This window comes from Cryptotermes secundus, unplaced genomic scaffold (genome assembly GCF_002891405.2).
Source record: "Cryptotermes secundus unplaced genomic scaffold, Csec_1.0 scaffold27, whole genome shotgun sequence".
Classification (NCBI taxonomy): Eukaryota; Metazoa; Arthropoda; class Insecta; order Blattodea; family Kalotermitidae; genus Cryptotermes; species Cryptotermes secundus.
Window position 1 is genome coordinate 879,509 of NW_019745078.1, and position 26,250 is coordinate 905,758.

The 26,250-nt window shown below is 42.3% G+C and overlaps 1 protein-coding gene across 6 annotated transcripts in view; it reads left to right on the top strand.

Moving 5' to 3' along the window:
• LOC111874816 (fibroblast growth factor 17) overlaps positions 1 to 26,250 on the top strand; it is a 392,936-nt gene that overhangs the window by 334,463 nt on the left and 32,223 nt on the right. For 5 of the 6 annotated variants that reach the window (XM_033755613.1, XM_023870626.2, XM_033755612.1 and 2 more), the window contains 2 exons: positions 16,226 to 16,271; positions 23,176 to 23,305. In XM_033755613.1, the coding sequence (XP_033611504.1) occupies positions 16,269 to 16,271; positions 23,176 to 23,305 (133 nt within the window). In that variant the 5' untranslated portion in view covers positions 16,226 to 16,268. Of the gene's footprint in view, positions 1 to 7,436; positions 7,680 to 16,225; positions 16,272 to 23,175; positions 23,306 to 26,250 lie in introns of those variants that run through there. The other variant, XM_023870630.2, reaches the window with a different exon arrangement.

The window sequence follows — 26,250 nt, forward strand, 5'->3', positions numbered from 1 at the left end:
GGTATAGGGCCAGATTTCCAGATATGGGGGCTATTTCTGTTTTGTGGAGACCATTGGGACGACCACCCTTTCTGCCCATCTTAAATTCGGCCCTGACAAGGGATAGAAATGTCATTGTAGGGACTCAGAATGACGTGTATAGCGCAGACAGCCGACAAGCAGTGGGCCTTTAGATTGTGGGTTGGGCGAGATAAGAGAGAGCACATTACGAAGTGTTTCACAAGGCTTCCGACTTGGATTTTTAAACGACCTAAGCAACGGAAAATCGATAAGATTTGGAACTTGGAGTGTCATAGCTATACTCATTGAAAACCATAGCAAGAAAAAATAGCAGATTGTAAGTTAGATTTTATGTGAGTACAGACGGTGAGATGGGACGCCGGAGAGAGTACAGTTAATGAGTTAAAGCATAAACCGTTGATGTTTGCTTAAAAATATGATACCATAAGAAGCGGAATGGGAAGAACGTCAACAATATAAGACGCCATTACAGATTCTTAGGAGTATCTGAAAGGCGGAATTAAAGTGAAGGTGATGTAAAGGTGAAGTTGTCCCAGTGCTTAATTAATTTAGCACTACGCCATGAAGGCGCATGGGTAACGGATGTATAGATCCACATTTTCTTGACCTCGACACTAGTTTAATGTGAATGGTCAGCTTCACTCCCCGGCCGCTTTACCCTCTCGAAAGAGCACCCGGTACCCATTGGAAAGGAGGTTGAGTAGGCCCCAGAGTCGGTCTGGACGACGTGGAGAAGAGAAATTCTTGACTCTTCCGGGACTCGAACCCCGACTCCTCTGTCGTCCAGCCCATAGCTAGTCGCAATACCGACTACGCTAACCCGACTCCTCGAATTAAAGTGATGAGAGCAAATATTTTGGAGACGTGTATAGCGGACCTATTTTGTTACTCCTTAGTAAATTCGGGTCGGGCAAAGACGTGACGGCTGCGGCGGAGCGGTGGTTCCGGCGACAGCCCTGGGGCTTCTTTTTGGTAGGAATCCGTCGTCTGATGCATCAGGGGGATGTGCCTCCTTCAGAGCCGACGGAGCCTAGTTTTAACGGCCTCTGCTCCTTCAACGAGAACAATCCCCGAACGGATTTCATTTGAACTAACTTGACAAGGAATGAAAATATAGATAAATGTTTGTCTGATTCATTTTTTGTTCAAAATTGTCTTATGACCACTTGTTTATAACTCCACTTTCCCCCACAGAAAGCAGACGTATTTGAAATAAATGGGACATGTCACTTCTGGTTCCTCGTAATGATGATTAATTTCCCCCCCCCCTTGGCACTACAGCCCCAGTGGGCCTAGGCGTACCTCCATGAACTTCTCCGTTAATTTATTGTACCAGAACATAAATATCATAAAGAGTAACATAGAAGCTGCGCGCTATGCTTTCTCATCAGAATGTTGCAAAAATTCGTAAAATAAGTACAGGATAGCTAACAGATCTTTGAAATTATGGCAGAGGTCAGATAATTGGTATCAGTTGTAACGAATCAAAATGCCATTAACGAAGAAACAGAGGATAGACTAAGTCGGGGAATTGCTTACCGCTTCGTCTGCTACTTACTAGTTTTTAAACGCGTGAAGAGTGAAAAATTCCCTATACAAAACACTAATTCTGTCGTTTTGTATGTGTGCTAAACTTGACCACTTATATTGTGAGAAGAACATATTGAAAATGTTTGAAAACAAGGTGCCAAAGAGAATATTCATATCTGAGGAGGAACCTCATAATAACGTATTCACAAAATATTGTTACGTATTAGTGTAAAGTGAAAAAAAAAAAGTAAAGCTATCCTTGTAACAGGCCGTGAAGGCCCATAGGGTTGTGAGAGGGTCCCACATTATCTAAACAATCGGCTCAAAGATGGCGGTAAGGTTGTCAGCCTTACGCGCCGGCCGCGCTTTACTCCCAAGGAAAATTATCTAATTAATTCTGGTACTCTTTTCTGTTAGAGGCTGAGTCAACACCAGGGCCATAGTGCGGCCGGAAGGATTAGGTCAATTTAAAAAAATCCAGTGACCTCATCGGGACTTGAACCCGCGACCTTCCGGCTTGTAGCATAGTGCCTCAACCAACTACGCTTCCGCGTGCCCCCACGTATTAGGGTAGCGTGACTAATAATTGTGGGTTCTAGATTTTGTGATTGGATTTATTGGACATCTCTGTTACAATTACAATTCACACATTGAACTCCTTCTTGATTACGAACCCCTCACTGAATCTCTTCTGTTCTCGGACGTGTCTGTAGTCTTCTTCTGCTCAGTATGACTGACTGCCAGTGAATTACGTGTCCTTTCATGACTCGGTGCGGACCGCGAACAAAACATCATTTCCTCTGTTATCCTGCTTATCCGTTGTCATGGTAATTCGTTGTCGCGGGAACAATGTTTACCCAGCCGTTGTCTAGCAACAGACGTCTCTGTTGTGCTTTTCTGACTGTGCACTTCCGGCTTTCAGGCGTCATGTCACAACATTATTAGGCTAATCAAATTCTACGGATGCAGTGGCATGGGTATGCATACGTTGATTGGGTGTGCCTGAGAGGCAAACACTTAGCAGCTAACTGTCTTTGTTTTAACTTTACATAATATTGGACAGTGACCGTGTTTCAGCACTATCAGCTAATGTCACTTGGGAGTCGTGTAACGTTACTGTATAGTACAGTGATACCCCCGAGTATTAAGTGTAAAAGGGGGGAAAGTCCCAGACAAGACTGGTGACCTCCTGAACCAGAAGTCATGCCCTCTTGAGAACGTCCGTACGCCACACACTCATAATCAGCAGCTTTGGAAGATCCCGTTTGAAGGAGAAAGTTCTAAACTGAAAAAAGTCCCCCCAACCAGATCATTCCGAAATTCTTAATGGGAGTTACATCAGCTTGTCGGATTTGATAACTTTTGATGTTGGCATAATTCCAAGATTCCGATAAATTAATGTTCGTGACATGAGATTTTATGTTTGGAAAACTCCATTTCTGGCAAAAGCAATTGAATAGAAAATAAAAACGAGTCCATTCGTACTCAGGGCCAAGATTTATTTTATTTGCTGGTTGCACAAGGCAATCAGAGAGTTCAGAGTTTAATTGGGCTGTGTCACTAGAGCTACAAGGGCGACAGACTGCAACGTGTGTGCAATTTCGTCATCAGTACTGAAAATGGCAACATACTGAGTAGTTAATATTTGATTGGGGTAACCAATAAGCTAACTGGATTAACTCTCAAAAACACAGTACGTCGTGAGGAACTGACAGTGTCTCGGTTAGTTAAAAACTCCCCCAACCTTTTATGGATTCGAACTTTTATTTCCGCGTTCAAGAAAGCCAACAGATGCATCCTTCTCAAAATCTTACACCGTATTTCATTACGATCAATGTTAATATTATTCTATCTGCGCCGAGGTGTCTTAAGTGTATTCCTATCAAAATCCCGTGTTCATTTCTCGTTACTTCAGTCCGTGTTATATGCTTTATCCACACTGTCCACACTGAGTACAAGTTATGAAGACTCAGATTACATAGGCCCACCTCGAGCCACTTGTTACAGATGGGGATATAGCATGCCCAGCTTGTTTCTGTAATATTGCTGCTTCGTTTCGGAAATAATAAGTTTACTCCACTCTTGTTTAAACATAATTCACATGTCAGATTTGAGGTTTTCATGGCGGTGACTATGAAGCAAGCCGTCTTCTGGGATGTGGCGCCGTGCATATATTGTGTTAACTGACGTTTCGGAGGAATGTATCGCCTCCATCTTCAGGGTACAAGAAAAAATGAAATCTGCGAGCGAGGTACCAACGTGAGCAGGTCATGACACACAGGTTCCTCGCTAGCGGATTTTCTCTTTTTTCTTCTGCCCCGAATATGGAGGCGATACGTTCCTCCGAAACGTCGGTTAACACAATATCTACACGGCGCCACATCCCAGAAGACTAATTTTTTATAATTCGAATGCATTTCTTTACAATTTTAAAAGATATTTACAAATATTGCTTGAACTGATGTTTCGTGGGGATTATAAACTAACCTAACTTCATAGAGGCTAATCCAACTTGTGAAAGTACAGCCTCTCAACTAGCCAACAAATGTCCCGCCTTTCTATGTGTGTGTGTGTGTGAAGTTTCATTGCCGTGATCACAAGAGCTCGCCACTGTACCCTATCCCGAGCCAAATGCATCGAATCACGTCCTCACATATGCCTATACCAGCAGTACATGCTCTGAATTGCTAGAGACTAGGTGTTTTCCTTTAAGCTTACTCTCTTCATAAAGATTTTAAATTATTGTTGGGGGTTTTCGTTTACAGGTCACGGAAACGCCAACGGTATTTATAATCATCCGGTATATATTAAAAATATGTGTGACTTAGTAATCGTTAAATCTTAAATGACACCTTCTCTTTCTGCGGAGCGCACTTCGATTGTATAAGACGAGCCAAGTTTGAGAAATTTAAGTAGTTAACGTACTCTGCTGCGGATAAAATTTTAATTCGCCTGACGACTAAGTTTTAGTGTAAGTCTCATAGTTCCAAATTTAAACGAAATCCGTTAGACAGTCTTGGAGATGAAGCGTGCTGAGAGACAAAGCTCACCATTATACGCTGAAAGAGATAGACCCCATTGAAATTACAGTTCACTGTCTTCTTGTGCCTTTTCTCATTATTTTCGGGAAAAGTTTTCTTTTTCAAGGAAGGCTTCCCATCTCTTCCTTGATCTTCCAGTATTACTTTCCCTAGATTCAAATCGCGCGGACCATATAGGGAATCAGTAACTTCCATTCTGTGCACAGTTTATAATCGCTTTCTTTGTGCGGATAATACAGAAGTTTTGACACATATTTTCAGCCCCCCCTCATATTCTTCATGGGCCTCATTTTCATTTATCTTACACAATGCTTTCATCTTGAATTGTCACGCATCTATACAGAAATATTAGGACACATTCACTTTGTATTCTTCAACAGCGTGCAATGAAATCTGAAGCAATTATATAGTAAGAGGAAAGCATTTGTACTGTGCCAAGAGGCCTTTTGGTATATTTGAGCATGCTGTCTTGCAGCTCGCTTGGATACAGCATTTAAAATGTGAAAACCACTCCCTGAAACGAGGCCTCATGCGTTCCGAATACAGATGAGCGGGGCGGAAATGTGTGCAAGTATGGAAAATGAGATTGTTCTACCATATAATCTTGTTTAGTTTCATTTATTCTTCTCCATCTTTCCATTTGCCCAGATTTTTTCCTCCTTTTTCTTTCCATCTATTCTCTCTTTCAATGTGTTCCTTTCTCCTTTTATATAACATTAAAAACTATACCCACAGACAAATCTGTTAATAGGAAACGTCCACTCATGGAGCTGAGCCCTTCTTGAGAAGCCGCCAGTTGTTCAACTACTCAAGTATTTTCCAGCATTTTATGGGACCCGAAGGTTCATTAGATTCACAAGAGCCCTCCATTGATCCCTATCCTGAGCCAGATCAATCCAATCCATACCATATCAGCCTGTCTCTCTAAGATCCATTTTAATATTGTCCACCTGAAAGGTAAAAAATGGTAAAGTCCCTATAAATATCCACGTAGAGAAATTATTTTTATTTGCGGGTCTTACAGCAGATGGTAGCGTTTTCTCCCGCTGTTGCTTTGTGTTTCTCTCTGAAGTACAAGTGTAATGAAGAGGAACAAAGCGCTTTGCAGCACAGTGTGATGTTACACTCCAGCGCAGTCACAAGAACTGAGTTGTTGCGCAAGTGACGCGAGTGCATGTAGATATAGCGAGGAAATTCGTCTTCCCCGACACTGATTTTCGCGCCTTGACGAAAGAAAAACTCCACGGACGAAAGCCATTCTTGTGAATCTGCTAGTTACGAGATCTCCCACGTTTTATGTAGATCGAAATTTCGTGCTTTTTCTAAAGAGCAGTGCTTTTTTACATTGCTCTCGGCTTGTATTTTGAAGCTTAACTTTCGTACACATTGATAATTTTGAAACATCCGCTCTAATACTAATTCTTCGGCTATTTACCAATGTTATGTAGAATCTGAGGTTCTGATATGAAGACATAAGCCTCGTGGGATATAACGCCGTTTAGTCCGTTGAAAGTCAACCGACGTTTCGGAGAAACATGTCGCCTAAATCTTCAGGGTCCAAAAATACCCAGCAAGCAGACTTCTGCCTCCTACCTGCTCCACAACACGGTGTTATATCTCAGGAGATATAACTCTTCGTTTAATAACGCTGTTTCAAGTGACCTGGTTTTGTAACCTCTAAAAAGGGTATTTGATTTCCAACGGCGAATGGACAATAGTTTGAAAATAGGCGACCACTTGTTCCATTGTACTATCCCAGCATTCTTCCGGAAAGAATGAGATACTCCACTCGAAACCTTAGTCAAATTAGCCAATAAATTGGCCTAGATTCAAACCACGTTCTATCTATATATCTATCTATGGCTCTACGGTCCTTTTGTTGGACCTTGGCCCCTTTTTCAGTTTCTTAATCGTATACGCAGTCGGTAGGACTCCTTAGACGGGGGATCAGGCCTTCGCAAGACCGCTACCTACACACACAGAACAACACATACATGGTGTAAACACATACAGACATCCATGCCTTCAGTGGGATTGGAACTCACGATCCCAGCGTTCGAGCGAGCGAAGACATTTTATGCCTTAACCGCGCGATCACTGCGTTCGGCAAACCACGTTCTATACTCTCTTCAAAGTGTTACTAAAGTGGACGGATCAAATTTTGTGTTTATGAATGTGACCACGACAATTCATTTTATGGCGGCCGCTGATTAAGTCTGTTATAAAAATGTCCCCGTGTATTCGCTTATACCCCTATCGTCCTGTCGTTTTACTTTGTTATGTTCGATTCCCATGCATCAATCAGTTCCGTTGTGCGAGCAGGACATGAAAGCCCATTCCCAGGCGTCTGAGGGCGCATTAGACATTATCTGCTACACGCGTCTGCCTGACCATTCGTCTTCTCTCTGAGAGTCACCAGCGCCATTACATTGCTATATAAAGGCGCAAAGACAGACCTGATGGGTGTTTTGCTGCAAATGTAATGAAAGTGGCGACAAGATACAGCAGCAGCATCCACGTTTAGTATTCGCAACATGCCTGATAGCAAAAAACATAGATATGATGTGAAAAAATGCAGGCGGGGAGGCAACTGTAAATGAAGTAACGACAATATGTCGCCGAAAATCGGAATGTCTCTTATTAATGAAACCAAGTCACGCATATAAACAAACTCAGACACTCCGACAACTACTTGAAGATATTTCTTGTGGTTACTTAGCGTCGGTCGCTTGTTCCTCATCTTCATATTACGTCAATATGCAGCGACAAGGTCTGCACTGTGGCTGTACCCCCCGACTGACTGACTGCTTAAACCACTCAATGGGAATAGAAAACGTCCATGTAATTTTGTTAGTACTTGAGGAGCTATCAAACGATACTGAAGACGAAAATTTCGTTCCCGAAAGTGTGTGTGCGGTATGACTGCTTGGTATTAACAGTTTGATCGTGTTTTCTCTTCGCTTTGAACACAAATGTGGGTACCATTCTCGTGTTTCCTATGTGCTGTAATGAAGAAGCTGGACTCGGTCTTGAAAAATTAAGTGACGCAAGTGAAGGGAGTTGAGTGGTTTCTGTCATGATTGTTTGGTAAGTATTCTCTTGGGAAGTAGGCAAATGTTGCTGGTTGCTTGGATCTGTTATGAGTCAGAACGCGTACTGCTGCGACTAGTGGAAGCATAGCACGTATTTATTCGAGTTAGGAGTACATAGAGTTTCGAGTTGCTAATCTCTGCGATTTTGTATTCCTTATTTCTTGCAGACAGTGTCAGCAATCAGGTACATAAATGCGGTCTGTTTTTGTTTTGTTTCTTCCAATGTTAAAAATTATTTCTTTCTACTGTTCATTCTCAGTGCACTAGATTTCGGTTTAGTGTCTGGTTTAATGGGCCAGAGATTGGGATTAACCCTTTCTAATGGACCCAGCTGAGCAGGTACCCCTGCCGCAGAGTCTGAGGCCGGGAGCAGATCCAGCCCCCATAATACGTCGTGTTGTGGTTTTTGGAGGATGCGATGGTGTCGGGGCAAAATCTAGCAAAGTAATACGTACTGAATGCAGTACACTGTTGTCAGAACCCCTTAGAATGTATGTGGGTTGTGCTTAGATGAAATCATCTCTTTCTGTCGCTTTCATGACGTCACCACGCAGCTAGGATATCTCACAGCCGGAATTATAATAATGCAACTGTAGACAGACTTTGCGTTTGGGTGTACTCCTGAGTGTTTCTCCCCGTCCATGAATCCACAGTCGGCAGAGACCAAATTAATTCGTTTAGGAGAAAAGGGTGGATGAATAGCAGGAAAAGTAAAAGAAGGAAGAAGCGTTGATAAGAACAGATAAAAAGAAGTAAAAGTAAAGCTAGGGTCACGCGGTAGCATAGTGCCTCAACAACCTGTGCTACCACGTACCCCTAAGAATAAGTAGAAGGATGTGAAAAGCTATGAAAGAGGTAAGGTAGAAGGGGAGGAATAGAGAGAAGTAGAAGAAGAAAACGAATAAAAAGGTGTAAGGAATATAGAAGAAGAAGAATGGGCTGAATTCCTGCCCAGTAATAAAAGAAGGGGCATGCACTGTCTTCGCTCGCTTGGAAACCGGGATCGTGGGTTCGAATCCCACTCAGGGCATGGATATTTAGTTTGTGTGTGTGCGTTTTTCTGTGTTTGTGTACAGGTAGAGGCCTTGCGACGAGCTGATCACCCGCCCAAGGAGTCCTACCGAATGTGTAAGATCTAGAAAAACCGAAGTGAACTGAGAAGTTCATTAAGGTAGGCCTAGGCCCATTGGGGCTGTAGTGCCAAGGTGGGAAAAAATAGAAGGAGAGATGATGAGAATGTAAACTGGTGGTGTAAAAAGGAAAAGATGAAGTAAAGTGGGGAACAGTAAAGAAGTACAAGAAGAAAACGATTGAGCAGAGAGAGGACAATGATGAGGGGACATAGAAGCAGATGGGAAAGGATAAACATACGAAAGAGACTGGAATCCTGTCCAGTAACTAAGCCCATGAAATGTGTCATTGTCCTCTGCCACGTGACCCTGTGTACGTATTTACACTGCTCGAGTGTCATTTTGTGCGGAACAGGGACTGGCCAATCTGCGCTGAGGAACGCAAGCAAACAGGACAGCGTGCTTGCAGATTATCGCGTGGAACGGTAACTGTGGGCTCAGACCTAGCGAAAGCGCGAGCTTCTCCGCACAAGACGCAGGATGTTGAAACATTCATGCGCGAAGGTTCGCAGACGACCTTTAATTCAAAGAATGAAAGTAAATATGCTTTCCAATTTTGCATGTCGCGTTTGCCTTGATGTGACATAATGAAGAGCTTCATAATTTGTGCTAGTTACTAAATATTACTAGGTGAATAAATGGAGGAGCAGATTGCAGATGTAGAAGGGGCTGTTCATCGTAACAACCAGATTTGAAACAGCGTGCAGTTTCGTAACTATGTAAATTGAACTCAATTCAACAATACTGCCACTGCTGCTACTACTACTGCTACTCCTCCTACTACTACTGTTACTACTACTGATAATAATAATAAGGTAAAGTTGTCCCTGTGCTTAACTAATTAAGTACTACCCCATGAAGACGTACGGGGGAATGGCTGTATAGATCCACGTATTCTTGGCCCTCGGCACTAGTTGGAAGTGAGTGGTCAGCTACACGCTCGGGCCGCTTTATCCCCGGGGAAAGAACCTCGGTACCCGTTGGATAGGAAGCTCAGTGGTGGTGGTCATGATGATGATGATGATGATGATGATAATAATGTGAAAACTGTCTTAAACGGAATCTCAAGTGTCCAGAATATTTTTCTGATGAAGCCAGGTTTCCGTTTAATCAAGGTATACTATAATAATTAAACCAGGACATGCACATATTAGAGATAAAATAAAACACCATACTCGTTAATTTGTTCACACTATAATCATGAACACATGCAAACATTACATTGAACAGAAAACAATTGCAGTACTCACTTTTTATAATTTTACCAGAACTCAGGCAGTTTCTTGCACTCAGTTTACTCTCCTGGCTGCCAGACTTTCCTCAAACACTTTAGCTTGAGAAATGACATTGTACTGCAAATTCGTGCAGTTGCTTTAAACGTTAGACAGAATCTTGATAAGTCTTTACTCTATACTCTTCTTCTCTCACAATGCCATTTTCCTCTTCTTCCTCTTCCTCCTCCTCCTCTTCCTCCTCCTCCTCTCCTTTCCGACTTTCTCTAAAATTCTGAACTAATGCATCGATATCCATTGTGTCTGGTTCTGTTTGCACATCTTTGTCTATGTTGATGTAGTCCTCAGCATTGCAGTTACTGAAAGCAGCGTCATTCATGCAATTTTATAAGTCCTGCTGGTCATTCTCACTTGCTACCCTAGCAGTAACTTCACCTGTAGAAAATCCTGCTTTTTCAAAACACTTTGCCACAGTTTCTGGTAACAGCATCTTTACTGCTTGACTTATCCAAATAACCGCAACTAGAACGAGACAATCCTTGTAAGTTCAGAGGCGGATGATGTAGAATCTATATTGACGAGCAAAGATTGCATGAATAATTTGCGATAGGGGACCTTAACATTCCGAATGATGCCCTGATCCATTGGCTGAGAAACATTAGTGGCGTTTGGAGGGAACCAAGCAAGTCACACGTTGGAAAGTTCGATATGGGGGTGACATGTTGCGTTATCCAAGAACAACAAAACATGCTGCTTTTGCATTGTCATTCTACCATTGAAAGCCGTTAACCATTCCTCCATGATCTGTAACGTCATCCATGACTCTATCGGATCTCCATTCAACGGGAAGTTTCTGTATGTCCATGTTTCGGAAGCATTGTGACTTTGCTGTTTTTCCGATCAGTAAGGATTTCTTCATTTCATATGACACAAAATCACAGAAAAACAGTCAGTCTGTCTTTGCACAATTTTCCTCCAGAACATTTTTCACCTTTCAGACAGTGCTATTTATTCGGGAGCGCGCGGAAGAACAGTCCAGTCTCATCACCGTTCGATATGTTTTCACGTTCATGTCCCTTGATTATGGATGGCAGTTTATCTACCCACTCCCCAATGGTCTCGCTATTTATTTATATCACTTGATTCACCACAAAGTTCATTAAAAGCTATCTGATGTCTCTTGCGAAAACTCTCCAACAATCCGTTAGATGTTTTGAATTCAGTGTTCCCTAGCGCATTCCCGTACCACAGGACCCGACACACAGTGATTTTTTGCCCTGACACTGACAAACCACTCCCACACTATTTCATTAATGTTTGCAGTTTTCTTAAGTTCTCTCTTTATTTTTCCATTAGCACAATTTTCCCACTGCTTCAAAATTTCCGTTTTCTTCTCTAGTATCTCATACATTTGGGTTTTACCGACATTAAAACATCTTCATGATCTGCTAAACACACAATTTATCTCGTCCACTCGCATAAATCACCTTTACTCTTGTGTTAAGATCAAGCACGACTCTTTGTAGCCACGATGACTGCTAGACTAAAGTAAAAATATAGGCTTAGAGCCCTTACTGAGTAAAATTTCTTGAAGGGGCAAAAAGTTCAGTTGAATTTCAGTGCAGATAGTGCAGTACCGTTAAAAGCTAAATTGAAAGAGTTGGAGAAAACAAAATTCTGTAGAATGTATAGGATCCTAGAAGATAGAACTCTGCAATAAGAAATGTATTCGAAATTCTCTAAGTAGCAGATACACATTCCTCCACGAGGACAACTGCCATTTCGTGGAGAGGATGTTTGCGCACTGCAGTGCTGCGGAGAGCTATGCTGGCGGGAGCGTAAGCTCCTGGTAGAGCCACCCATGCCAGAGAGGTCAAAAGATAGGGGCCAGACGAGGTGTAGTCTCTGGTTGGGGGTTGGACGTGGCCGTGGCCGTAAGTACCCTATCCCGCAAGAAATGTACTGTTACGAAGCCTCCAGATCCTATGGAAGAAGCCGAGATCCGCACAGGTTAAAGCATCGGTAAAGTGGAAGAAGATACACATTTGTAGACGAATGAGACCTGTCAGATCACACTGCAGTGACTGAAGATTAATTTCTTCTGAGATGTGACGCCGTGTAATAAGGTAGACGTATACCTGCGTCCTCCGAAACGTCACTGAACATCAACCAGATTATTCGGCATCACATCAAAGAAGATAGTAGGCCCTAATCTTCAAACCAGTTATGATTTAATGTGTTTACTGAACGCATACAAACAGTAACTTTCGAATATCAGGAACTTAGCTTTTCCGCGACCAGTTCCACGTCTGTACACAAAGCCCAGGTAAGGAGTTGGGTGTATCCACTTGAAGTGTAGAAACAGACGCACTGTGTATGTGTCCTGCTAAAATCTCATATATTTCTGGTTAAGTAAAGCGAGCAAGAAGTGGAGTCTTGTTATGATCCTGTTTAGCATCATTACTGCGGCTTCAGGAGCCGAAGTGGCACATCGATGAGCGGAACGCTTCATTGCAGTGCAAGTCAAATATGTGAAGTGGCCGAGTGTGTGCTCGCAGTAAGTGCTTCTGTCTCCATCGAAATCAACTTTATTTGAAACATTGTACTGCGGCACCGTCCCAGTGCCCGTTACTCGCTGATGGAGTTGGTTGCTTGTACATGTCCCTCTTAAGCTAGAAGCATCCTCTTCACCATCACAAACCCCTAAATTTAGGAAGCTTTCAAAGGGATTTGATTTATATTATAAATAACTATTACTCGTATATGCTATAGAACAACTACGAAACGTTGAACTGGTTGCAGTACTGTACGGATAATTATGTGTAAAAAGTAAAGTTGTCCCTGTGCTTAACTAATTAATCACTGCGCCATGTTGTCTGTGAATCCCCCCCCCCCACCAGTCATTGACTTGAATATGTAAACCAATATTTATGAAACTTGGTATACGTGCTTAGGTGACTGAGACGAGGGTTTGGATCGGTAATTTGTTTTATTAACAACCTACAGGTCGTAACTACAATTAATTATAACACTGTTACTGACTTACGTATTTTACAATCACTACACACTAATCTCTTCAGTCTATCTCAACTACCCTTCACGGGTTTATAACACGGGAACTATAACAGTCTCCCTAAATCACACACTCCCAATACCACTGCCCTACAGCGCACATAGAGTCTTCAAATCACACGTTAAATCCTCACAAGCCGACCTCCTGTACTTTTCTGTTCTCCTGTTTCCAATTAGCTGTCAATTAATCTCCACAATTCACTCTTCATTCTCGTCCTTGTATTCTCAACTGCTGAACCCTCCTGGACTCTCCACTTTGTAGCTGCCACTTAACTCAAACACACTCAAATACGGAAAACACTGCCTTGGTTCAAGTCAAAGTCAAAGTCACATTGCGACTGACGGTCAGTCAGTCATCCTTGGTGTCGAGGCCCAGACAGTTACGGTCTTGTTATTGTGGGCACCCTCTGTGACGAGAGGACGGGTCTGTCTGTTGTCAGAGTCATCGTCTGCAGAAGTAAGTCATTTGTCGTAATGTAAAGGATATTTACATTTTACATGTTAAACGTGTTAAAAATGTATATACAATATCTACAGGATCTCTGTCAGTCTACACTGCCTTGGTTATTCCTGGAATCTAGTTATATTGCCTCCGCACCGACCACGCACAGAAAACAGCCTGTACTGTTGGAACATGTTTACCGAGCGATTGCATAGCAACGGTCACCGTTCCGACCGCATAGAAAACGCCGTAATCCTATTGTTGCCTTGAGTATATTCGGCCGCGAAGTGTTTAACTGTCAGTTACCTAGCAGCGCTTTGTCCATCCACGATACAATATCATGACACCTGAGCCCATCTCAACGGCGTACTTTTTAAATCCCTCTCATCAGCGTTTCTATATGCGTATTGTTGCTAGGCAGCGGTTCAGTAGACACGTTCCCGTGACAAGGAATACACGCAACAATAGAAGAATTGTTGAAGGCACCGTTTTCTATACGCTCCGTGTCTTATAAAAGGAGAGTATGTGGGTCTCTCTCTATATATCTCTATTGTTGCTAGGAAGGGGCTCGGTAAAGACGTTCCCGCGGCAATGAAGAATTGTTGGAGGCGTCGTTTTCTATGCGGTCCATGTCGTATCAGAATAAATTAGGCGATTAGTTCTTTCCAGAATTTTTTGTGGCGAAGAAAATTTAACCCCACGCCCAAACCCAAAACTGAAAAATAAATCCGTGTAGGCTCTCCACATGTGCTGTATCCACATAGTCGCAGCCGGATGCCGTCTTCTGCATCTCCAACTGGAGAAGGCGTCATGCCTAGGCGACAGGCGACTTCTGCGAAGTTGTAAGTCCCTATTTGTCATATACAGTATACAGGAAACAAATACTACATTAATGACTTGCACAAGAGATTAAGAGTTTTTATTACGTTAACTGTGTGCCTTTTGTTGCCGTGCCTAGCATTCCTGATTGATCATTACTCCAAGCTGTGACGTTAAAGTACAGTCTCTGCAAAATTTGACTCTACGTATTTTAACATATCTGTGTATTTTGAAGAATTCACAAAGTCTTATAGCGCTTTAAGAATCAGCTCGCTGTGTATGGACTGTAATTATGAGCAGTGGAGGAATATGAACCAGATAGACGATTTCTCAGGGCTCTGAGAATACTTCAACCACCCGGCATAGCGTAGCTGGTATAGCGACTTGCTACGGGCTGAAATACCAACGTTTCGAAGTTCGAGTCCCGGTGGAGGCAATAATTTTCACTTTCCCATGTCATCCAGACCGGCTGTGTGGTCACCCAACCTCCTATCCAATGGGTACCTGGGGCTTTTTCCCCGGGGGTAAAACAGCAGGGGCCGGTCATGGTAGCCGAGCGGTCTAAGCCATGTACTGTCTTCGCTCGCTCGGAAGTCGGGATCGCGGATTCGAATCCCAGGCAAAGCATGGATATCTGGTATGTGTATGTGTTTATTCTGTGTTTATGTTGTCCTGTGTGTAGGTAGCGGCCTTGCGACAGGCTGATCACTCGTTCAAGAAATCCTACCCTCCGTAAAATGATCATGAAACTCAAAATCAGAGGCCAAGGCCTTAGGGAGGTGTAGAGTCAGTGAAAGAAAAAAGTGACAGGGGCGTGAAGCTCACCACTCACCTCCAACTAATGCCGAGATCATGAAAATGTGGATCTATACATCCACTCCCCCACACGTCTTCATGGCATAGTGCTTAATTAGTTAAGCACAGGAACAACTTTACTTTACTTTACTTTACTTTACTTACAGACAGGAAATAAGAAAAGAATTGAGAAATCATAATGAGGGGCATCATAATTGTTATTTCTTCTTTTTCTTTTGCTCCTGCTGACGCTACAGCCCATGATGAAACTTGGCCTCTCTTACGATTGCCCTCCACTGGTCCCGATCCTGTGACTTTCGTCTCCAATTTCTACTCCCAAATTCTTCAGATCTTCAGCTGAATCCAGCTACCTGATAGCAGGTCTGCCTGCTCGTCGGGTACCCTCCGGAAGTGCCTCACTCCCATATAGCGACAGCACGTTCCAGGTTTCCGCTCGTGAAGCACTGACTTTGCTAGGTCGTTTTAGCGCTTTCCGTCCTGCCACAATTGTTAAAAGCTTCTCAGCCCCACGCCTAACCCCCCCCCAACTTGCATGACCAGGGTATCCTCTTTGTCTGGGTCATCACCTTTGTTCTGTCCGGCATGGTGGACCTACCAATAGCTACGCTACCGCCGGCATAACCTTCACTATCATATGACCACGCAAACCCTCCCACCACTACAAAAAAATAGGGATACTTGCAGAGGGTTACAATTATTTCTCTTCGTCAAATATTACAGGGTGATCGAAAGGAGGGGTATTAGATGGGCGGGGCATGGAAAAATCACTTGGAGATCAAGGGGTAGCAGGGTGTTAGAGATAATCTTATGGATAAGGAATGGATTAAAGTACCTCTGAATATGGTCATATTGTGGGTTTTTTATTTCGTAGTGCCACGTCTTATTCGCCTTAGCAACTCTGTGTACGCTACAATGCTACTATGGCGGGGCATGTTCTAATGAGTGACCAGTCAATTAGGTACAGTTTCGCTTGTTTTAAAATGCAATTTCTGCCACCCGCGGTGATGGAGGTTTTGTTTTATTGTTGCAGGTTACCTCAGCTTGCCGTCTCAGCGAAGTTGTTGTGTCTCCTGATGGTAAGTCCACTTCCTCTACGATCTTCATATTTTGGCATGTAGAGACTGGATATTTGGGCTGTCATATGTTCATGAGTCTCGCGGAACTCGTAACTAAGAATCACTCTACTAGCGAGGACCAGCAGAAATTCAACTGCCCATAAGTGGATGTTTGTATTATCTTCGTGGCCATAGCGGTGCGAAACGAACCCAAATGACATTCGGCCGTTGATGTGTAGGCAGGTAAGATAGGATTAGACTTAGATTACCGTCTGAATATATCTTAGAATTACTGGGTTTTGGACTTTGTCCATCTTCCGGTATTATAGAAGCTAGAGAACGCAACATTTCGGAAAATAGATCTTGTCTTCAGGTGATGAGACACCTACTATGTTGGGTCCCTTAGGAAGAGCTAACCTCAGTCACTGGACCTATATTTTGTTTATTTCCTTGTGTTTATTATATGTTGTTAAAACCCCGATATATTTGTGTCAGACAATCTCTATGGGGGGGGGGGGGGGTNTACCATAACAAAGGAAAACTTTACAATTAAGATACGTATTTAACATATGAAAAAGTAAATTTGTCCCTGTGCTTAACTAATTACGCACTATGCCATGAAGACTTATGGGAGAGTGGAGGTATATATCCACATTTTCTTGACCCCGGCACTAGTTGGAGATGAGTGGTCAGCTTCACGGCCCGGCTCTTTTACCCCCGGGGGAATAGCCCCCCGGTACCCATTGGATGGGAGCCTGGGTAACGCCCGGAGCCGGTCTTGCCGACATGAAGAGAAAATTCTTGACTCTACCGGGACTCGAAATCCGACCCCTCAGTCGTCCAGCCCGTAGCCAGTCGCTATACCGACTGCGCTATCGGAAAAATTAATTCTATGAAAATAGTTAAGTTTCATTCGTGTTATAACGACGTTGTATCAACTGTCGGTTTCGTAAGGTCAAAAGGGAGGATAATTATGAATCTGGAATTGTGTAGAATAAGAGGGCCTGGGATTATTTAAGGTTAAGTAGGGTCCGTCTTACTTGACCTGAATGTAGTGAGGAACATTGATCAGAACAGCCGTACCCGGGCTGAGAATCGAATCCAAACGTATCTGGTACGAAACAGGAACACTGAGAAATGTGACTACTTTATGTGTGCATCTCGAAGACCAATTTCGAAATCCGTCAGTTGCTGTGGTAGATGGAACATACGGAAGTTCGGGGCGTACAAACAGCACGACCTTCCCGTCAGGTTTTCGTGTTATGCACTGACTGCTTAGAACGAATGGAAAGCATTCATATGGCATATGGAACCGTTAATGAACGTAGAAACAAATGCCATGACAGCAGAACCCGAAGGTTCAACACTTCTAATACCAAAGCCCGCCAGCTGACACGATCCTGGGCCAGTTCTTTCCGCCTCTCATCCTTGGAACTTGAGCTGTTAATGATTAGATCGTAAATAAACTTGGACGTGCTGGTAAGATCTATGTGTATAGATTCGTTTTGTTGTGTACTGTGTGAGACAGAGTAAGTTGCTGGTCCATGGCAAATCGTGCACCGAAAAGGCTGGTCTGTGGGTAAATCTATAGACTTGTATTAAGTAGGTAAGAGTTCGAATCACTGCCGGGACACCGGCTGTCCTGACCGGGGCGTTGTGATTTTCCTCAGTGCCTTCAGGGGAATGCCAGGATAGTACCTCAGTCGGGCCGCATCCTTTCCAATTAATCGGCTATCCTGCTGTACGACATGACGCCTCACAAATCCTCACAACTTCCCGCAAAATAACAGAAAAAAGAAACACGGCAGTTTTACCGGTCTTGGCGTCAGAGAAGGCTGAGGGCCGTGGTCTCTTCGCACTAGACGCAGTGCTGTATCGTGCATCTACAGGTATACACGAAATGAAAGTGTAACGAGGACATCTTGGTCACTGTTACCTCGTGTTTCCATGGCAACCTTCGCTTTTAGCTGTGAGGAAGCGTACACTTCATTAAGGAGGGACACAGTGTTATGACTTCGATTGTCTGAAAACTCTGTGCCTGTTAATTCGTCGCCTAAGTTCTTAAAGGTTCTGTATTCGTATCTTGTGGATTAGGAAACGAGAATAACAGCAAAACGGAGCGTGTCAGTTTCTGTTGTAAATGATATTTAAAAATGCAAATATAACCATTAAGACCCAAGGCGAAGAATGTGTAACCAGTGAGACTTATTTAGTTATTTGTAGTTATGGACCATTAAGTGGTCAATAAATCTATTAAGAAATCTAAACCCCGTCTATAGTCACGAATATACGTGACAGTATTGTCATTTGTAATTTTTTATTACCTTAGAAAAGGTAGATTTTTCTATAATAAGGTTAAATAAAAAATGCATGTCAGTTCAGTTACTTAATACCACAAGTCGTGTAACTGGGGAATACCCAGTACACATTTAAATTCCTCCTCTCTGGAGATGTTCGTGAAGCTTCAGTATAACACTATAAAGAAGTGAATTAATCCTAATATATTTCACAATGCTGAATAATAAATTATAAATTATAATTATAATTATAATGAGAGGTTTCCGAAATTATTGTTGTCTATGTGAATAAGCAATAAGCTCAGATTCTTTGTATAAGAGACAGCCTGAGCCGTTAAACTTCTAAATACGTGAATTGGTAGTAGTGTCCATCAGGTGCAATAGATGTATGACTTCAGGTTCCCACAGCCGTGGTTATGAAGAGCGCTCTCTTCAGGGATATAACACCACCTACACTCACACTGGTATCAAGTTCGGCTTATTTTTCGACCCTGAAAACGGGGGAAATATGTTCCTCCAAAAGTCTGTTGATTTTCAGCGGACTACAGAAAATAGTACACGTGAAATATTAAATTTGTTGCACTTGATAGAAACTACTACGAATTAATATTGTCATAGATTGCGACGTTTCAAGAAACGAATAGGTAAACAGGTTCCCAAGCGTTCAAGAATAGACACCCACTGCTACGCAACGGTTCTAGTGATTCGCTGCATGCAGTGTAACGTTTACTATTAAAAGCCGTTATCCAACTCAAATAATCGTTCAAAACACAGTGACTGTTAAGAACACAATAACTGTGCTGTTGAAAGAGGTGACTTCTACACTTTCCGCCGAAACATTATAACAAGGGAACAATTTGTCAGACTAGTGCTAGCAACAGTTGTAAACGACAGACCCGTCCTCTCGTCAGAGAGAGCGCCCCACATCAACAGAACCGCAAGTGTCTGACAGTAATAAAATTCTGGTCGTAAGCCCCAGATGGGTGTTTTATTCCAAGAGAGGTTGGTCGACTGACCGTCGGTCGTAACGTAAGAATCACACGCAGATGAAAGAAGAACCGAGAAAGGATACGTTGAGTCAGGAGTTCCAGCGAGATCCAAATAGTGTCAGAAGAAGTCAGCAAGGAACAGAAGACAGACAGGCACTGAAGCCAGAAGCGAAGTGGCGTAGTTACAGTAACATTTAGAGCAACCGTGTCAAACATGCGGCCCCTCAACTTTTAGAGCCAATTGATATTAAAATGAATATTAAAATTTTAGTAGAAATATTTTTTGTAAAGACAATTTTCCAACAGACCAGAAGACAAGAAGTCTCACTCAGACATAAATTTACAGGCTGCAGGAAAAGTAATTCTAAGAATTGCAGAAGGGTTTGTCCAACTAACGGTTTGTAAAGTTCGTGAAGGACAAACTATTATATCTCAAAAGGTTAATCCGCACAGCCTCACCATCCCAAGTATTTCCAAGAATCCCTTTTGGAGGCGTAGTAAGAATGCAAGGAGGGCGGCAACTGACAGACAAGTGCAAGGGATTTCTACCTTGAAAACTAGCTTGCAACCCCCAGCCATTGTCTAATGGGCTTCTAGCAAACTTTCACTTTTAAGACCATTGAGGCAAGATACACCTTCCTATTAGTCCGCTAGTCTCTTGTACATTGTCATTCAGTTCATTTTCACACAGCGACAGGTGGTGATGTTACATTGTGATGAACGTATAAGGGTTATAATTAAACATTAAATTATCAACTACGAGTTTTCTTGTATATGTACAGTAACTTTTAAAGGGCAATGTCACTTTCAAAAAATTCAAGTAGCAAAAAAAGAACTATTGAAAGTGAGCCCCGTGTTTTTCAAGAAAAATGGGAAATCGCTTATTTCTGTTGTGAAATAGAAGGTAAAATTACATCTTTGATTTGTGGGCAAAATATAAGTGTTCCACTTTAGGTAATTATATTGAAATTATTCCTAAACAATAGATAGAATTAAATTTCCTTGTATCAAAATCAAATGTATATTTCTAATCTGAAGTGCGGCCCTGGACTATTATTTATAGGGCTGAGGTGGCCCTCTGTACCAGTTGAGTTTGACATGCCTGATTTAGAGTGTTATCATTGTTCGCAGTTACCAAGTGATATAGTCACAGTAACACTGAAAATGTTATAATTAATTGTATTTCCGCCTGTGAACATCCAATAAATCCACTCATCGAGCCAAACCCGCGTTGAAAGTCACTAACACACGTGACAATAAGATGGGCTCAGAAACTCGCATATTGCCATATTCTGATTGAAAACATTAAGATGACGTAAATTAATCATGTCTTTATACCTACCGTTCACGCTGGCTGCGCGGTCTAAGGTATGAACTGTCCTCGCTAGCTGGAACGCTATGATCGTGGGTTCGAATCCCACTCAAGACATGGATGTCTGTGTGCGCCTTTATGCTATGTTTATGTTGTTCTGTGTAGGTAGCGGACTTGCGACGGGCTGATCACTCGTCCAAGGAGTCCTACCGTCTGTGTAAAAAAGATTACGGAACTAAAGAAGAGGCCAGGGCCCAAAAAAGGGCTGTAGAGCCATTGATGAATGAATTAATATATTTTATAGAGGGCATTCTTACCCTTACACTCCGTTTATAAATGAAAATGTAGAATTCCACCAAGTGTCACTGTTTCAGTAGTTAGATAGATAAAATATTATCTGCCTTACATTTTCCTTGCCTCCAGTCGCTATCATCATGAGCCAAACCAACAAATAAGAAACAAAACTCCGTGACCTGTAGTCTGCATGACCGCCGCTTGTCGGCGAAGTTAGCGCCAACTTTAGCAGTTAGAGGGTGTCGTGTGGTCAGTGTAACGGATCACTAAACCAACATCATATACTAATTGTAATTGTACCTGTTTTTGCGTCAGTATCGACCATGGATCCCTCTGTAGAAGAACATAGACTGAGGATAATTTTGAAGCCATGCAGAACTCATGAAACAATGGGAAATGCTGTCAGAATTTAATCGAAAACCATAAAGGTAACAGATCATTTGAGACACTTGGGTTCGTCGAGAGGATAATAATAAAATTAATTTTAAAAACTGGATGAGTGAGCGTGGGCTATGTACCTGCGGGGATGATTAGATTAAGGACAGTGACATTTACGGGGAATATAGCACTTAAAGGGGACAAAAGAAATGTATGCAGAATTTATCTTGAAGAGGAGAGACCACTTTCAGCATCCAGACTTACCTAGAAGAATATTAATAATGTCGAACTTAAAGAGGTAGGGTGTGAGGGTATGGATTGGATATAACTGGCTTAGGCTTTGGTTCTGTGATTGGCTATTGTGAATGCGGTAATGAAGTTTTGCGTTCCGCAAAGAGAATTTCTAGAAGGTTACTGACCATCCTGATAGAAGAGGGTTTTCTTGGATTTCTCACATTTTATAGAGGAATATCAAAACGACGTTCTTGAATAGATGATTAGTGGTTCCTTCCAGATCATTGCATGCCTACAATTCGCGATCATCTTCCTCTTGTATAAGTCGGGTGAGTGTGAAACATGCAGTTTAGATACCGTCTTCAGCCTAAGAATGGAATGTAAATTAAATATTCTTCTATGCATATCGCAGTAGCTACTGACTGTATCATATAATCCGTTTTATATTTTGTTTTATGCTAGTTTACACTTTCCTATCTTCAATTGAAACCCAGATAAAACTGCCGGCACAAATCATACGACGCGAATGATGCTGTGCTCGCTTTACAGTGATTCTTCGTGCACTCAGAAAGTCTCTTTCACTTTCATACGAGTATAACTCGCCTGCAACAGAACAAACCTATTTTCGATTTAAATACAGGCACGTACTTTTGGGGGGGGGGGAGGAAATACATTGAAGACGCATCAACCCGGATTCAGTTACAGGTTCACAGTCTCGAAACCTGTTTCGCTAAGATCCATTGTAATATTGTCTTCACATCACCCAGCCTTCCAAAACAAATACGAGTCAATATTTCCACTTTTTCTCCCTCCCCCCCCCATTGATGCTGTCAACATTGTTAGCTAGTTATTGTATCCTGTGTTTGTTTAACGTAATAATATTAATTGAATTGTAAAGGCAGCGAAGGTTCTCTTTGTGTAATATCTTTCACTTTCCACTTGTTCGTTCTTAAGTTAAATAATTATTGAATTTCATTTGGAGAATTAAAAGTATTTTGTTATTTTTTGTGTCGTTTGCATAAAGTGCATAAAATGAATGCATTTGTAAGTGATCGTATCAGTCTATCGGTCTGTCCAAATGTCTTGTCCAGAACTTCGTGCATCGATGCAACAATACTTTGTTTAGCGGTTAGTTTAACGACCCTGGCATTAACTGAGACCATAGACCTATATTTGCATGGCAGTGAATAATAATTTGAAAATGTGGAGTAATTTAAGGCCCTATCTTACCATTTGGCTAGATGAACTGAGGAAAACAACGTGTCCAGTTCTTCCGAAGTGGCAACTGGGCACCACTTTCGCCAACTTGCTCGATAATTTGTATAGAATTGGGGTTTGCGAGATGCGATTAGTGATAAAGGCCGAGTTTTAAGTTGTGTCTGCGCCGTCTTGTTACAGCCTCTACTCTCTTGTGTTGGCAGGTGGTGATCTGCGGAGCGGTGCCTTCCATGGTGCGATCCGTGCGCCTTTACAATGACTGCAGCAGCAGCGACGTGCGTGTGGACATGGAGGGGCGCGTCCTCGCAGACGACGACAAATCCGACAGATTCCGTAAGTCCGTCAGTTCACTTGCTTCGTCTCCGAAACACTACAGCTGCTTGAACTGTCTGCATTGCAGGAGCCGGGATAGCGTAGTCGGTACAGCTACTGGCTACGGGCTGGACGACCGAGGGGTCGGAGTTCGAGTCCCGGTAGGGTCAAGAATTTTCTCCTCTCCACGTCGTCCAGACCGGTTCTGGGGCCCACCCAGTCTCCTATCCAATGGGTACCGGAGACTATTTCCCCTGGGCTAAAGCGGCAGGAGCGTGAAGTTAACCACCCACCTCCAACCATTGCCGAGGTCAAGAAAACATGGATCTATACATCCACTTCCACCTACGCCTTAATTAGTTAAACACAAGGACAGCTTTACCTCACCTTTATAGATCGATTACTGTATAGAGCTGAGTCCTTTATGAGATGCTGATAGTCGTTCAACAACTCAAAAAATTTCCCGCCTTTTATGGACTTATATATGCTTTATACCCTTGTCCACAAGAACGTAGAATTAGCTTCTGTCCTAAGCCAGATGAATCCAATTTACAAAGTGAAGTACCCCTACGTGGTCGAGTGATTTGTACCTTCAGGTTTTCAGTTAGAAGATGTTTATCGCTCCGTGTTTCTTACATACCCTGTCCTCTTGTACGACTTTATTATTCTGATAGTATTCGGTGAAGAGCACAGATTATGAAACTCCTCATTGTGCAGTATTATCCACCCTCCTGTTACTTCCGCTCGCTCTCTCTCTCTCTCTCTCAGGTCTATGTTCTCACATTACCCCATTCTCAAATAACTTCATCTGTGCTCTTCCTCCCTTGATGCGAGAAGTGAAATTTATAGTTGTAATGTAATGTAATGTAATGTAATGTAATGTATATAAGGGGTGGGCCATAAAAGCCGGCTCCCGCACTACGACCTTCAATGATCTATTGTGTTTCCCCTTAGATTATCCCTTTATTAATCCTACTCCGTGATTTCAGTCCGCAAGCGAACTATACCGACCGAGCGACCGCCGCTTCTCGGCGAAGTTTAGTGCCAACTTTTGCGGATAGAAGGTGTCGCGTGGTCAGCGCAACGAATCCCCAAGGCCGTTAATTTCGGTTTTCTAGACCAGAGCCGCTATTTCCTTGAAATAGCTCCTCAGTTATCATGACGAGGATGAGTGGACTCCGTTCCAGACCCACTACTTCTCCAAAAATATCTGGTAGCGCCGGGAATCGAACCCGGACCTCTGGATCTGTAGCCAGGAACGCTGACCACAGAAGCGGTCGTCCTTATTAATCCTACACTTTTAATAAAGTATAGGACCCTGCTTATGGAGACGTCATAAAAGTCACTGGGTTCCATAAAAAACTGACCCAAGTGACGAAATCTTAAATAAGCTATGGCCTCACAAGCTCACAGGATGTGTGTGTGGCTGATTCGTTTTCTTGTAGGTACCTTTCATAAGTTGGGTTATCTGTCAGTTCCAACTTGAAAAGCTGTCCTTTTAGGTGGCAGGAAATTTATAGTTACGTATGTATTGGTCTTTACGTGTTTAGAAAGCAGACGGGAAGAGTGACTATTCTTAAACAAACCGTAACAAGCATTCGCAAACTTTAGTATGATCTTAATCTGTCTGTGGATGCAGTTTCTCTTTATTTCTGGTATACCCACTTATTTAAACTTTGCCACATTTTAGGATTGTTTTAGCTTCTAATAGACTGTCATATTAGATACATTCAGCATACACCAGCAGTTAGCATGTCCCATGCAGTTCCAGTAATTCATGATTTGCTTGAACCTTCATGACGACATCCTAAAGGAGGTGTGAAAAGCAAGTCCTTCAAATTCAAATCATGGTCGGTATACTGCACCTAAAAATGTTACCAGTCAATTCAAATATGGTACTCTTTGAGTGTAGCTATCGTCGGAATTTTCCAGTGGCTTTATAACCAAAGTAGTCCCTTGAAGAAAGCCGTCTTCTGGGATGTGGCGCCGTGTACATATTGTGTTAACCGACGTTTCGGAGAAAAGTGTCGCCTCCATCTTCAGGGTAGAAGACAAGAAGAAATCCGCGAGCGAACCAGTGTGAACAGGTGTAGGTGATTTCTTCTTGTCTTCTACCCTGAATATAGAGGCGATACGTTCCTCCGAAACGTCGGTTAACACAATATCTACATGGCGCCACATCCCAGAGGACGGCTTTCTTCATAGTCAGCGCCGTGAAAACCTCAAATCTTACAAAGTAGTCCCTTTACCACTTACTAAAGGCATTGATTTCTCCCATCATTCCTTGTTTGTTTGTTTTTCTCTTATTAATAATAATTGGATACATTCCTATTGCCAACTTGATAAATGTCTAAGTTCTGTAGTCCGACTCTGATTTTTAGTAACATATAGAAGTTTCAAGTAAACAGTATTTTAGTATTGACTGAGAGAGACACCGAAGGAACGGCATCCCGCGTTTATAGAAGAAATCTCCTCGTAAGTTCGATATAATAGCCGGAATTTTCTTGTTTTTTTTTATATAGTCACTGCACAACCCAAAGCCTAGTTGGGAAGTGAGCAAGAGCAAAGATAAGAAACAAAACACACTTAAACAAAGTACAGAACAGACAGTGTTCGTCATTATAACAATCATTCCATCAACACATTTGAGAGTTATTATTTGAAACGATAAAAATAAAATTCGTACATTTACAGTGAATACAATTATTATTTTAATGATTAGATGAACCATGGCTAATATAAAAAATTCACGTTCTAAAGATATCAATATATTATTCGATTCAGTGCGATTCTTATTTGTTAAAGTACATGCTTAACGTCTCAAACGCCAGTTGCAAAGTGGGCGCGAGTAATGGTTATCTGATTGAGCACTAAATATTTTTGTTTTTTATTGGTAGTGGGGTGGGACTAAGTCCCTTGTACTGCCGCCACTTCTGGCCTATTGTACCAGCCCCAGATGATAGGTC